This window comes from Coffea arabica, chromosome 1e (genome assembly GCF_036785885.1).
Source record: "Coffea arabica cultivar ET-39 chromosome 1e, Coffea Arabica ET-39 HiFi, whole genome shotgun sequence".
Classification (NCBI taxonomy): Eukaryota; Viridiplantae; Streptophyta; class Magnoliopsida; order Gentianales; family Rubiaceae; genus Coffea; species Coffea arabica.
This window is the reverse complement of record NC_092311.1, coordinates 43,191,864-43,206,636: the sequence shown is the minus strand read 5'-3', so window position 1 is coordinate 43,206,636 and position 14,773 is coordinate 43,191,864. Positions and strand designations below refer to the sequence as shown.

Below are 14,773 nucleotides of genomic sequence, written 5' to 3'. Positions count from 1 at the left end.
ATTTATAGAATCTATAAATATTGTTTAATGTTGCATTATGTATTATTATTCAATTTAGCATTACCATTAAAATTTTTAAAAATATGACTTAGGTAAATTTTAGAATGTTTTTAATACCATACCAATTATTTAAATCCTAAACTATAATTATACCTGATTTATTATTATTTAAGTTTATATACTAATTATTACATTCTATAAATATTGTATTATTTATCATTATTGATTGTGATAATAATATTATAAAATTTAAAAACATGACTTAAGTAAATTTTATTAGTAATTTAATAGCATACTCCATTATCATGTTAATTTATAAATTTCACATTATTCTAATATTATATTTTAATTTTTTTATAATTTTGATTTATAATAGAATTTTAGTAATATGATTTAAGAATTTTAATTTAAAAAGTGTTACACTGTAATTTGAAAATTAGTATTTCATGTAAAACGTAAAATCCTAATTACGTCTATTTAAGGTTACATAAAAATGCCAGGAAAAAACTTGGTTGCTCTGCCTTTTGTTAAACATTAAATAACTTATTAAAAATTACATATGAAATAATAAAAGGTAGGGAGAATGCTTCGCAAAAAAAATAAACTAGAATGAGCGGCGACACTTATTAAAAATTACATATGAAATAATAAATAATTTATTATATATGAAATTAAACATTAAATAACTTATTAAAAATTACATATAAAATAATAAAAATTAGGAGAATGCTTCGAAAAAGGGAAATTTGACCAAGTCACCTACTCGGTCCCATCACCAAATTCACCAAATTCGATTAGCAAATAAGGACAAAAGCTTAGCCGCTCATCTGATGAGCGGCGAAGCAATTTGACCAAGATTCCTTCGCCGCTCGTGAAGGGGTTTTGAAAAGAAAAAGAAAAAAAAGAATCGATCCAAAATACATGAAACCAAAATAAATGAAAATGAAAATTATTTTTATTAGTAGCCTCACTTCTCACTTGGGCGACCCCTTATTCGGCAATTCCCTCTAAATAACCCTAATTTTCTAAACTTTTTCAAATTGAACAATATTCTAAGAAATTCGCCTTACAGTGGATCATCTTATCTTGTAAAAATTTAAAAAAAAAAACATAGAAATACTGCAAGCGAAGGGTTAGAGAAACACGACAAGACACTAGGATAAGTAACATTATCTGCCTAGTTCCATCAGGCCAAACAAGAAGGCTTAGGTAGAAAACACCAAGGAAATTCCGTTACTGCACAATTTTGTCACCTGTAGAAGTGTTTTCTGTTGCAGCTTCCTTGTAACATTTTGAGAACTTATTCATCAACCAACCAAACATAATGAAGTTACATCAAGAGTACATTTCTCTTACTTTGAGAGACAAAACAGAAACAGTAAAAAACAAAGAAAATCACCAGAGTGAAACATTAAATAGAAAATAAAATGACAAACAAGCAATGAAAAACTAAAACCAGATATCAAGGAAACACTCTGATAGACCAAGAAATCTGATCATTGGTGAATGGCTTGCTAGACATAATTTCTTAAGAAAGAATATGACACCCTGGAGTAGAAACTGCTGCAGATGGAGATTTCTTCTTGTCCTCTGTCGATGAACGATCGCCTTCTATTTCTTTATGTTGCTGGATTGGCAAACCAGGAAATGAACCATCCTCTCGACTGTTAGATAAGAATTACAAATTCCCAATAATACTCAACTTGCCAAATATTAAGAGCCAAGGTCCTCTGTTGAACTGTTACAGGACAACAACAACTCCTTCCAATATGTCTTCAGCTCCTCGTGACTGACTTTTTTGTATCTTAAAGCCAAAGTAAAAGCAACATATTGATCAGTGTCAAGTTATTACAAAAGTAATCACCTATATCATAACATGTAACACAGTTATCTATTGCGTGAAACGAAGAGATTTTTAGAGATTTTAAGAAAAACTAATGTGCAGCTTGATCAGCTGTGGAAATGTTGTGCTCTTCCTTAAACAGTGGCTATTTAGACAAACAAGTTTGGTATGGTCTGAGTCATGCAATACCAAAAGGAGGATATTTGGTCCTTTTTCTAGTATCCCCTCCTGCAGATTGAATGAGAAAGAAAAGAGGCTGGAAGATTTACAGGAACATGGCTTCAGGAGAAATCGATTCATCGTTAAAATTAACAGATTGGTTTGATGCTAAAACGGATATGTTTATATAACTCTTACAGTGAAAAAAAATTAGCCACAAATTCCAGAGATGGTCATCTAGCCCCAAAATTGTGCAAGTTCTTCTTTTCTCTAAATACAAAATCCTACTAATTATTTACAAGCTCTAGCATCTCATGCGTTAATATCACAATAAAATTCATGATTCAGTGAGTAAAATCTAGAGAAGATACTCAATCTCTTTTTGTTTCCTCCTCCATTTTTCTGTCTAACAAAATTTTGAGTATGCAAGATACTCCTGCCAAATATCTTCTTCATGAATCAAAAGCTAGGAATGATTTTACCACTTACATCTGACATGAGTACAAATTTATTCTGCTTCAGAACCGCTCTTCTCCTCTGGAATGATGTGAACCTTGAGATCTTCATTTCCCATGCTCCTCTGCTCATCCTCAATCTCGCATACTAAGCTTGTAAGAAAGTCAGAACACTGCTGCACCATGATAACTTCAAGAGTGGAAGCATACCATAAGCAAGACGGGATCTCTGTCAGTTTTTCACATCTCGAGAGCACTAGCTTCTCAAGACAGGGAAGGCTATCATCACAAGGGAAGGCTATCATCACATCCTATCCATCTCAATGTGCACAATGCGCCCATTCTCAAGGTTTTGAGTTTAGGGAATTCCCCTTCTTTCATTTCCCATATTTTCCAATCATGGGGTCCATAGGACAAATTGAGGACCTCAAGATTGGGTAGTTTTCCAAGTGTGGAGACTGTACCACAAGGGAAGTAAGAAAGAGTCAACTTTTTTAGATTCAAAGGGAAATGATACTCAATCTTACATATTGTAGCATAGTCATCATGAATAATATTGAGGGACTCCAGTCTATTCAGAAAACTTAAATCCACAATGCTGCCTCTGTTCTCAGTAGATGCCGCTAATTCCTCATAATCGAGCTCGCATTTTAGTTCACGGATATTTGGGAACTTTCTCACAATCTTTTCAATGCCTTGTCCATAAGAAATCCATGCAGTGCTCAAGGTGTCTAAACTATGAAGAATGGATGAGCTGTCAAGATTGACTTTCTCGAAAGAAAACCTCGTATGCTGAGCAATTGTGTGAAGATGCCTCAATTTGTTCATGTTCAATATTGTATCGGGCAATGCAGCATCATTTGAATCCAACAGAAAAGTTTCCAAATTAGAAAGGTTAGCTATGGATGATGGGATGGAGCGCATGGTACCTTTTATTGCCAAAAAACGCAACTCCACAAGCAATTCTACTTCACTTGGAAAACAATCACCTACATTGAACTGCCCCAAATCCAATACCCTGAGGAGTTTGAAGATGTGAAAGACAAATGAGATGTTTGGCTGTTGAAATGGGTACCTGCAGCCATCAGCAGAGAGCAACAGACAGCGCAGTCGAGGACAAAATAGGATCGACCTCTCGAACAGCTCTAGTTTGGAGTAAATGCCCAAACGATGTATATTGCTTGACACATTATAGATACACGAGTCATCATTCCCATGCAAGAACCGCAAAAAGTTTTCTTCTTTAGCTTTTAGGACACAAAACTCATGCAACAGATCGTGAATATGGCAAGTCTTAATCTTGCCTAGGGATCTTCTTTTGGCAACCATGACCAAGCTTCTGTCAATTAGATCAATCATGTACTCTTCAGCCACATCCTCTAAACTCTTCATTTCAGTTTCTTGCACAAACCCTTCAGCTATCCATAAATACTTCAACCTCCAAATTGGAATTTCTTGGTCTTCTTTAAATGCTCCGAAGTAAAGAAGGCATCGCTGCAGATAATCAGGCAAATTTCTATAGCTCAGCTCTAGTATATCCCTGCACTCTTCTGTGCCCAAAACAGTGTAGGAGCTCAACCTTTGAGCAACTTCTTCCCAGCCATCAGGCTCTCTCGTTGCAAGAATTCCAGCTATGATGATAACTATAAGAGGTAGCCCCTTACAGTTTTTCGCTATTTGCACTCCAAGCTCATGTAGTGCTGGAGGACACTCCTCATTATGAAATACCTTCTTTCGTAACAATTCCCAGCTCTCTTCATCAGTGAGTGAGCGAAGATGGTGAAGTTTATTAGTAGGTCCAACATTTAAAGCCACCTTGTGATTTCTACTTGTTAAGAGAATTCTACTACCATTAGCATCATCAGGAAATGATTTTTCCATGAGTGTCCAAGCTTCACCATCCCACAAATCATCCAAAATTATGAGATACCTATTTCTCTTCAAACGCTTGTAGAGTTCTTCAACCAAATCAACTTCTTTCATTTTAGTAGGAACAATACAAACCAAAATCTCAAGTAACAAATTTTTTCCGTTATATACTTGAGAAACCGTAGACCAAGCAAAAGTATGAAAATGGCATCTGACAGAAGGATCATTGTAAAGTTTCTTGGCTAAAGTTGTCTTGCCCAGTCCAGGCATACCCAGAATGGAAACAATTTCCAATTTCTTTGATCCTCTTACAAGTAAAGTGGTCACTATCTCTATCTGATCAGAGAGAGGTACCATAACTTCATTTGTTTTTGAGATACCACTTTCTGATGGCACAGAACTCGAAATCTTGACAGCTTTCTTGGATATGAAGCCTTGTTCTTGGTCATCAATCTCTAAGACCTCAGCCTTGATAAGCTTAATATCTTCTGCGATGGTGTTAAAAGGAATGCAACAAGAATCAGATAGATCTCCTCCTCTCAAGGAATGAATGACAAACTCTGCCCTGATTGTCACTTCCATAATGCTACTCCAAAGAACTTGGGGCTTTTCATGCTGGTTGTAATACTTCGCAACATTCTCAAAGCGAGATTTTAAGAATTCAAGATCTTCTTCCACTTCTTGAACTCTATCCTTTGTAAGAGAAACTGAATAGACTATATTGTTTGCCAGTCCCTTTAGATTCTCTAGGAGAAGATCAATGAAGTCCAGTTCTCTGGTACTTGGAAAGCTGAATATTGATGTTCTAGGATAGATGGGGGCTAAGTCTGCCTTAACAAGTTTGATCTTTTCCAAAAATTCAGTGACTGCCAGATCCATTCCCTTGGCTATGTGGTTTGGAAAAAGAGAGCAAATTATAATCCCTGCCTCATTGACAACAACTACGATAAGATCGATCATTTGTTCATCCAACTCATCGAACTTCACCTGCTGATTCTTGAGAATGGTTCTCAAGAATCGTAGTCCCTCATAAAGTATCTTCATGGAAACCATAAAACTCCTACCGCAGTGTAGTAGGTCCCAAATATTTCCCAGGAGAGAATCAACAAAGTCCCCCAATACACTGCTGATTGTCACCAAATTCAGAGTGGGCGGTGATCCTGATAATCCTGGAGCAGTCAGGACTTGGATATAAATCTCATGGGCTCTGGGATCAATGGGCTTGATCCCTTCCAAGAGGTCAGAAATCTTCAACTTCACTTTATCATGGACTTCTTCTTCATCCTTGTCAAACCAACACAGGCAAGAGAGGTATGCTGCATTGACAGCTACAACTTGAGAGTGAGCCAAGACATCTGCCAACTGCCTTTCCTCAACCCCTCGATAAATGGCAAAGACAATAAAACTTTTCAAGAATTTTATCTTTTCTTGAAGAGCATGAATTAGTAGCTGCACATCTCCATAACAATCATCCTGTAAGAGAATATTGACTAGATTCTCTAACAGGGAATCCATGAATTCCATGAGTTCATGATCTCTTAAAGCAGCCGAGCTGGATTGCGATAAGCAACCCAACAAAGTGATGTAGAATTTTTCAAAATCTTGTTTAAAAGAATAGATGTTATTTTGACAATCCTGGACCAACTTAAAGGCATCACTAAGTAATGAGAATGCATCCTCTTCCAGTCTAAGGGAAAGAGAGTGCGACTCCATAGCATTTTTTTTAACAGAATCTTGGTGGCTAAACAAGAAAGATCCCAGACGTACCAAACGATCAATAATCTTCTCTGCAGGTTCTGGATTGCTCCATAATATTCTGGCACAGATAAAAAATGTTCTGACAAGTCTCAACTCCAGCTTCAGGACTTCCAAATTATCTTCTATCTCCAATAGCTGCTCGAATGCATCGATTTCTGCATTGTTATCCAGCAACTCCTGAACATCCATTTTAGCAAAAAAAATCTCCAGATTGAGTAAGATCGAATCAACACAAGTGGGGGAGAAGGCCATCAGAGATTTTCCGTGCAGCAATACAAGAATTCAAAATGCCACACTTGTTTGGTCAACCCTTCTGTTTTCAGAGTGAAAAGCTCAGTGGAATGATGATTCAATATCATCAAAATGTGAACAAAATCAACAAGACAAACTATATCAGGCAATTTCTGCCACCCAAATGGACTTTCAACCACTGAAAACATTATTATATTAGTAATACTGACTATATGAAAGGAATTGAATGATTAAGAAAGACTAGAGAAAGATTAACATAGAAATCACGTCAATTTGTTGGAAGGAGACATATAAGCAAAGGTCACTGCCAATAGTCTAATACCATAAAATAGTGTCCACTTGATTTATTAAAATTAAAAATCTAGGAGGAAGGAAATTAGCAAACACGTTTCTTTTGAATTATTTTCTTTTGGTTCAGAATTTCGGCCGTCTTTTCAACACCTAGCAGTCAATAATGTGTTATGGATTTTACATAGTTCTACTGTATATGCACCCTTTTGCTATGTTCATTTTTTCATTTTGGTTCTTTTTTTCTTTTCGTTTCCATTTTGAGGCAAGAAGGTGAACTGAGTCTCTCAACTATAAAATTGAAGCTACATCATTTCTGTTTATCTGGATTTGAGATGCTACTAGTCTGTACCTATGAGGTAGCAATACAATTTAAACATGTTATACTTGTGTGTTGCTGTTTTTCTAAGAAGCGGCACATTTTAGGCCTTCTATAGGCCATATCTGAGACATGTATCAATGAAGGAATAAATGAAGGAAAATAATAAACACTAATTTGCATTACCGATCAGCTGAGATTGTCAAAAACAGCAAAAGAAGGAAAGAAACTTAGCAAACATCTTCCCTTCTATTTCCTGATATACACATCAGGATTGAGAATAAAAAGGGACTGGATCTAAAATGTTTGACGGTAGGTAACTAGACAGAACCAGTCTATGAAAAATTGATTATGTAGAGGAGCGAACTTATTTTTAAGTTTTGAACTTTTGTATGTTACTCTTTGACATTCTTTTGAACCTGGCTGAGTTGTCCGTAGAATTTTTTATTTGCTTTTGCAATTGATGGTTCTCAACATCCACCAGATAAAATAATATGAACTCTACACATTTGATATTTTCAATTTTGTCTTTCTGTGCTGGTTCAACAGTTCAAGTACAACTCCCAGCCATACTTCCATTGCAACAGGGTTGATGTTCTACCAGCTGAGCTAGATTTAAACAATTTACCACACCACTTTTGCGGTCAAATATGAAGTGCTAGTTTATGTGCATGTACAATGAATTCTTTCATCCTTCTTCTCATACAGCAACAATTGTTTTGTCATTTTAACATTGAGGATGCTCACCTCGGCAACCCCGCAATTCCGAGGCGAACCCACCTCGTCCCTCATCGGAGCTCATCCGTGTCTTGGGCATATCTCCTGAGCTCGGCCGGATCCCTAGTCTACCGTGTAGGTGACCTCGGCACCTCCACCTCAGCTGCACGCTGACGAGGTCAAGCCACCTGACATCACCCGGGACCAGTGCTTTATCTGAAAAGCACTGGAGGCACTTAATGGCACCTGCACAATACTCTCCGTCATCATACCCAGAAGGCTACAGTGTCAGAGTCAGGCCACCTGACAGGGAGCAGAGCCGTAATGGCAAGGCATGGGTCCCACCGGCATAAGACCCCTGTCCTGCCCTCCACTCTCACTCTATAAATACCCCTCATGTACTCCTAACAAGTAAGCACACTGTTCATTCTCATATTCTACTATCTTTCTCGTTCTCATACTAACTTAATCGTCGGAGTGATACCAGGGGAGAAGCCCCGCCATCCACTTTGAACGTGCAACCTCACTTCATTCCACCCGAGGTGAGATAATCGAGTCCACCTCACCACCTCAACAAGAGAGCTGATTTCGGTTGGACTAATTACCCGCCAAAAATCACCTCTTCAACTGGCGCCGTCTGTGGGAACGAGATTACCGTTAAAATGAGATCCACGCGCTCCAGGAGTGGAAGAGTTCCCTCAACTGGGGCTGGGCAGGCATCAGGAGCCCAGCAAGATCATATTTCTGAAGAACAAGGGTCCCCAAGGACCCAGCCCAACAACGAAGATGTCATCGCCAAGATGGCCGAGTTCGTGGCTGATAACCCAAACATCTTCGAGGAACTGGGGAGGTACTTCAAGAGACAGGGGAAGGAGAAGGCTGAATCCTCCAAGAGGAGACCGACGAAATCCCCTGAAGTGTCTTCCGGCGAAGATTCCGATGAGGGGCACCTCTCTCGGAGCACTTCCAGGCGCGCCTCTTCCAAGGCGACCTCTAAAATCTTCCCGGACATTTTCCCGGTGTCTTCTGGGAAAACGAGCTGAGGACCCACCTCGGCGTCCCGGAGGCTTAGCAGCCGAATACCTGAGAGCACCGCCCTTCACGGATGACATCAATAGGGAGATGGTCCCCCCAAATTTCAAACTTCCCGCCCTACGTTCCTACGATGGCCGAGGTGACCCCGAGGATCACCTCCGCACCTTCCTTTCTGCATTTCGGCTCTATTGCGTCCCCGACGCAGTAATTTGCCGAGCTTTCCCCATCTTCCTACAGGGCACGGCCCGAAAGTGGTTCTGGAGTTTAGAACCGAGGAGCATTGCCTCACTAGATGAGTTGATAGATCGGTTCATCCACCGCTTTGTATCATCTCGTCCGATCACGAAGACTTCGGCCTACCTCTTGAACCTGCAGCAAGCCCCCGGCGAGTCACTGCGCTCCTACGTGCAGAGGTTCAATGAGGAAAACGTGCAGATACCTGATCAGCATGAGCAGGTAACCATAGCTGCCTTCACCAATGGGCTGATCGCGGGAATCTTCAATACTGAGATACACCGGGATTACCCCCGCACACTTCGGGAACTCTGGGATCGAGTAGATCAGGGAATCCGAAGTGAAGATCTAAACCGCATGAAGCGAGAGGCTCAAGCCACTCGTACCGGGCAAGATTCCCGGAGGAAAAAGGATGCCGGCCGGGCCGAACAAGGCCCCAGCGGATCGTCGGGTCAGTTCCGAGACCGCCGAAGTGTCTTTGATTGGATCGTCAAAGGCAGGTCGTCCACCTCGGACGCCGAGCTTACACCACTCAACTCCAGCCGTACTCATGTCCTGACTGTGATGAGGCAGAATCACATCGGCCGAAACCCACCTGAAATTCCGAGGAGGAGAGATAAGAGAAACTCAAACCTCTACTGCGCCTACCACCGGGACGTTGGGCACGAGACGGAAGACTGCAATGATCTGAAGCGAGAGATCGAGAATTTGATCCGACAGGGATACCTGAAGCAATTCGTCCGCAAGGATGGAGGCTTCAACCGAAGAGTCTCCCACCGGGAGAACCGGGGCCCCCGCCGAGACGACCGGCGGGACACGAACATGCTTTGCCGAGGTCCCGAAAATCGTAAGGAGGACAAGCCGCCTCCACGCGATGGATCACCGGGCTACGGCCCCAACATCGTCGGGGTGATAAACACCATCGCGGGAGGACCAACGGGAGGAGACAGCCAGAACTCCCGGAAGCGGACCTACCGCCAGGCCGGGATGGAGGTGGCCGAGCCGAGCTCTCGGCTGTCCGAGGTCATCACCTATGGTCCCACTGACCCAGTTCCTGCGGCCTCCAGCAATTACGAATCTCTTGTGATTGAAGTCCTCACCAATAACTACATAGTCAAAAAGGTCTATGTTGACCCCGGAAGCTCGGTGGACGTCTTGTACTACCGAACTTTCGAGAGTTTGAAACTGACCAAGGAGCAACTCACTCCTGTCAGAACTCCCCTCGTTGGATTCGGGGGACACGTCGTCCATCCGGAGGGCATGGTGACCCTGATGGTAACAATCGGGCGACATCCATGCTGCCGAAATGTGCCTGTCAGTTTTGCGGTGGTCAAAGCAGACTCTCCCTACAACATGCTGATAGGCCGGCCCACGATCAACGCCTTGAGAGCCGTATACTCCACCTACCACCTGAGTTTTAAATTCCCAACACCTGAGGGGGTGGCCGAGGTGAGCAGCAACGTGGGTGCCGCCCGGGAATGCTACCTCGCCACCATTCAAGCAGCAGTCACACCCCGGCCCTCGCCGAAGTCAGAAGAAAAGAGGCCAGCGGTCCTCTCCATAGACTGCATCGACCCTCAGAAGGCAGGAGAGCCCAACAGGCTTGAGCCTGGGGATGAGGTGGAACAAGTGGTCTTGGATGAAGCGAAACCTGACCAAGTGATCCAAGTAGGGGCCGGACTCCCCTCACCCCTGAAAGAAGAAATGATCTCCCTGATCAAGGACCACCGAGACGTCTTCGCGTGGTCCGCAGATGAAGTGGTCGGAGTGCCACTCGAGCTCATGATTCATCAACTCAACGTTAACCCACAGGCGGACCTGTGCGACAGAAACGAAGGCACTTCGGCCCCGAACGTAGCAAGGCCATATCGGATGAGGTCGACAAGCTCTTGCCTGCCAAGATGATTCATGAGGTCCAGTAACCCACCTGGCTGTCCAACCCTGTTATGGTCAAAAAGGATACCAGTGGATGGAGGATGTGCGTCGACTTCACCGACCTTAACAAGGCCTGCCCCAAAGATTGCTACCTCCTGCCGAGGATAGACGCCCTCGTCGACTCAGCAATGGGACATGAAGTCCTCTGCTTCCTAGATGCCTTCAAGGGGTATCACCAAATAGGAATGAGTGAGGAGGACCAAGAGAAAACGGCATTCTACACCGACCAAGGTGTCTACTGCTATACCACCATGCCGTTTGGGCTAAAAAATGCCAGGGCAACCTATCAAAGGTTGATCAACCGCATCTTCAAGGATCAGATCGGGCGAAACGTGGAAGCCTATGTGGACGATATCCTAGTCAAAAGTTTAATCACTTCGGCTAGCTTATCAGATGTCAAGGAGGTCTTCGGCGTTCTGCGGGACTCAAGGATGAAGTTAAATCCCAAGAAGTTAAATCTCAAGTGGTGTCACCTCGGGAAAATTTTTGGGGTATCTGATTTCCCGCCGGGGAATTGAAGCTAACCCCGACAAATTCAAGGCCATCCAGGACATGTCCCCACCTCGGAACCTCCGGGAAGTCCAGAGGCTGAATGGACGCCTGGCTGCACTGAACCGCTTCCTATCCCAGTCCGCAGAAAAAGCTTTGCCCTTTTTCAAGGTGCTTAAGAAGGCCGATCAGTTCTCCTGGACTGAGGAGTGTCAGGCTGCTTTCGACAGGCTGAAGCAATACCTGCACTACCTACCCACCCTCGCTTCACCTCGGCTCGAGGAGAAGCTGTACCTCTACCTCTCCGCAGCGGACGAGGCTGTCAGCGCTGTGCTCATCCGGGATGAGGGCACTCAAGTGCCAGTCTACTATGTCAGCCGAGCTCTCCGTGGGCCGGAGACTCGATACACTCAAGTGGAAAAACTTGTGCTAGGACTAGTCCACGCCGCCCGACGGCTGAAACCCTATTTCTTAGCTCATCCCATCTCCGTCAGGACCGACCAGCCCCTCCGACAGATACTGGTGCGGCCCGATGCCTCCGGGCGCCTCACTAAGTGGGCCGTTGAGTTGGGGGAGTACGACCTGTCGTATGAGCCGCGTACCGCCATAAAAGCTCAAGGCTTAGCTGATTTCTTGGCCGAGCTCACCTTCACGGAAGGTCGAGAATCCACCTCCGCCATTGCCGAAGTGTCCACCCCACACCTGTGGACATTGTATGTGGACGGATCCTCTAATGGAGATGGCAGTGGAGCAGGACTGCTCCTGGAGGGCCCCCAGGGTGAAGTGTGCTCGTACGCCCTCCGCTTTGACTTCCTGGCCACCAACAATGAGGCCGAGTATGAGGCCTTGATCGCGGGGCTCCAACTAGCCCGCAGGCTTGGTGCACAGCGGATCTACGTCCGCAGCGACTCCCAACTCGTAGTCTGCCAAGTCCATGGTGAGTATGAGGCCAAGGACGAAACCATGCAACGGTATCTATCCAAAGTCCACCAACTCATCGCATACTTCGAATCTTTCGAAATTCAGAGAATCCCCCGCTCCCAGAATAGGCGGGCCGACGCCTTATCCGGGTTGGCTTCCACCTCATTCTCTGACCTCAACAAGACCATTTTGGTGGAAGTGTTGAGCGAGCTGGGATACATGGAAGAGGTAGCCTGCCCTGTGAACACGGGAGAAACATGGATGAGCCCGTTCATCCTTTTCTTAGGACAGGGAGTCCTCCCCGAGAACCGAGCCGAGGCGAGAAAGATACAACGCAAATCTGCTCGATACGCGCTCCGCGATGGAGAACTGTATAAACGCTCATACCTTGGCCCATGGCTGAGATACGTCACGCCCAAGGCAGGACGCCAGGTCCTCCGTGAGATACATGAACGCCTATGTGGGGCTCACGTCGGCCATAGGATGTTAGCCAGAAAGACCTTACTTCTTGGGTACTTCTGGCCTTCCGTTCGACAGGACGCTCAAAATCTTGTTCTCAGCTGCCCGTCCTGCCAAGTCCACGCCCCTGAGTTTCACCAACCCTCTAACTTCATTGTTCCAATCACCTCACCCTGGCCGTTTGAGCAATGGGGGACAGACATCATCGGTCCTTTCCCTAAAGCGGTCGGGGGCTATACCTTCCTGGTAACCGCTGTGGATTATTTCACTAAGTGGGTTGAGGCCGAGCCTCTACGGACCATCACAGGGCTGGCCATTCAAAAATTCTTTTGGAAATGCATTATTTGCCGCTTCGGCGTACCCCAGATCATTATCTCGGACAATGGGAGACAGTTTGCCGAGAACCCATTCAAGGCTTGGTGCCAGAACCTTGGCATCAAACAACATTTCACTTCGGTAGGCCACCCTCAGGCCAATGGTCAGGCAGAAAATTTCAACCGCACTCTCTTGCATGGCCTCAAGACCCGACTACACCGAGCTGGATCATCTTGGGTGGAGTAACTCCCCAGTGTTCTGTGGTCATATCGGACCACGCCGAGGTCATCCACGCAAGAGACCCCCTTCTCCTTGACCTATGGAACCGAGGCTGTCATCCCTGCGGAGCTCCTCACACCCAGTCCTCGGCTAACAGCCTATGTAGCCGAGGTGAACGGAGAGGAGAGGCAGCTAGATCTCGACCACATTGACGAGAAAAGAGACCTTGCCTCAGCTCGGACAGCTTCCTACAAGAACACCCTGACACACTACTACAATGCCCGCGTCAAGTATCGGCGATTCCTGCCAGGAGACTTGGTGCTTAGAAAAAACTCGGTCAGCAGAGCTGAACTACAAGGGAAATTAGGCCCGAAATGGGAAGGGCTTTACCGAGTTGTGGAATCTAGTCTAAGTGGGTATTGTAAACTAAGTTACCGAGATGGCACTCTAGTGCCGAGGACTTGGCACGCCGAGAACCTCAGACTGTATTATGCTTGAAAATTTTACTAAGTTATCACTTCAGCCGCTTAGTTATTTTTCAATACCAAGATGCTACACATCCGCTATTCAAAAATAAGGGGGACAAATAGGGGACGAAGCAAGAAATCAAAGGAGTCGAAGTGAGAAGAAATAAATCTTTCATTCAATAAAGAAAAGGCATTACAAGAAGAATATAAAAGACCGAGGTCAGGAGTATTCTAATAATCTCCCCACCTCGAATTTACATTTAAAGCCCTATGAGCTAAGCTTCCGCCTCGGCTCCCTCTTGGCCAGTTGCCTCCCCGGCTTCTTCCCCGCCGGGGTGAGCATCTCCTCCTCCTCCTCCTTGCTCTTCGGCACCCTCCTCGCCGACGTTGCCCCCAACTTCTTCTCCTCCTTCCTCCTCAAAGACCTCGTCGAGCTCAGCTAGCCATTTGTTGAACTCATCTTGGATTTCGGCCAAGTTCCTTCCGGCTTGGATGCCCTCGGCCATCCGATCACACAGTTCCTTGGAGTCCTCGTTATAGTTGGCACTGTTCCTCAAAGACTCCAAAGCCTCAGAGGGTAGATGAGCTGCGGCCTCATCTATAGCCGACGTGAAGCCAAGCATGAAGTTCGGCCTTGTCAGCTGGCCGAGATCCCCAATGAAGGTCTCGGACCTCCGGAAATCTTCTACAGCCGAGGTCCTCGCACTCTCGAGAGCCTGCTCGTGGGCCTTCTTCGCTTCCTCTGACCTCTTCTGCTCTTCTTCCAGAGCCGACCTCAGGCTGTTGGCAGTGGCCTCGGCCTCCTCCTCCTTAGTCTCGGCTTCTTGAAGGCGTCTCTGAAGCTCGGACTTCTCGGAATCAGACACAACCAGCTTTTTCTTTAGCTTGGCAATCTGATCTTGTATTTTGCCGGTGTCCTGCTCCTCGAGCAGTTCACAATACCGATGTGCCATCTCGGCCACAAAGGCGGTGTTGGAGGCCGTGGTCACCATGACGCTTTGGAGCATCTCGGCCGGAGTCAGCTTCCTTGTGAACGCCA

General features: G+C 44.8%; 3 protein-coding genes across 3 annotated transcripts; 2 read left to right on the top strand and 1 right to left on the bottom strand.

The window, feature by feature from the left end:
- Positions 1 to 1,205: 1,205 nt before the first annotated feature.
- Positions 1,206 to 6,448, bottom strand: LOC113694937 (putative late blight resistance protein homolog R1A-3). The gene is made up of 2 exons (XM_027213860.2): positions 2,492 to 6,448; positions 1,206 to 1,804 (listed from the first exon to the last, which is right to left on the bottom strand). The coding sequence occupies exon 1, from the start codon at positions 6,334 to 6,336 to the stop codon at positions 2,743 to 2,745; it is 3,594 nt and encodes a 1,197-aa protein (XP_027069661.2). The 5' UTR covers positions 6,337 to 6,448; the 3' UTR covers positions 1,206 to 1,804; positions 2,492 to 2,742.
- Positions 6,449 to 8,782: 2,334 nt separating this feature from the next.
- Positions 8,783 to 10,834, top strand: LOC113694927 (uncharacterized). The gene has a single exon (XM_027213850.1). The coding sequence runs from the start codon at positions 8,783 to 8,785 to the stop codon at positions 10,832 to 10,834; it is 2,052 nt and encodes a 683-aa protein (XP_027069651.1).
- Positions 10,835 to 11,416: 582 nt separating this feature from the next.
- LOC113694911 (uncharacterized) lies at positions 11,417 to 13,765 on the top strand. The gene is made up of 2 exons (XM_027213830.1): positions 11,417 to 12,786; positions 13,303 to 13,765. The coding sequence occupies exons 1-2, from the start codon at positions 11,417 to 11,419 to the stop codon at positions 13,763 to 13,765; spliced, it is 1,833 nt and encodes a 610-aa protein (XP_027069631.1).
- Positions 13,766 to 14,773: the final 1,008 nt, after the last annotated feature.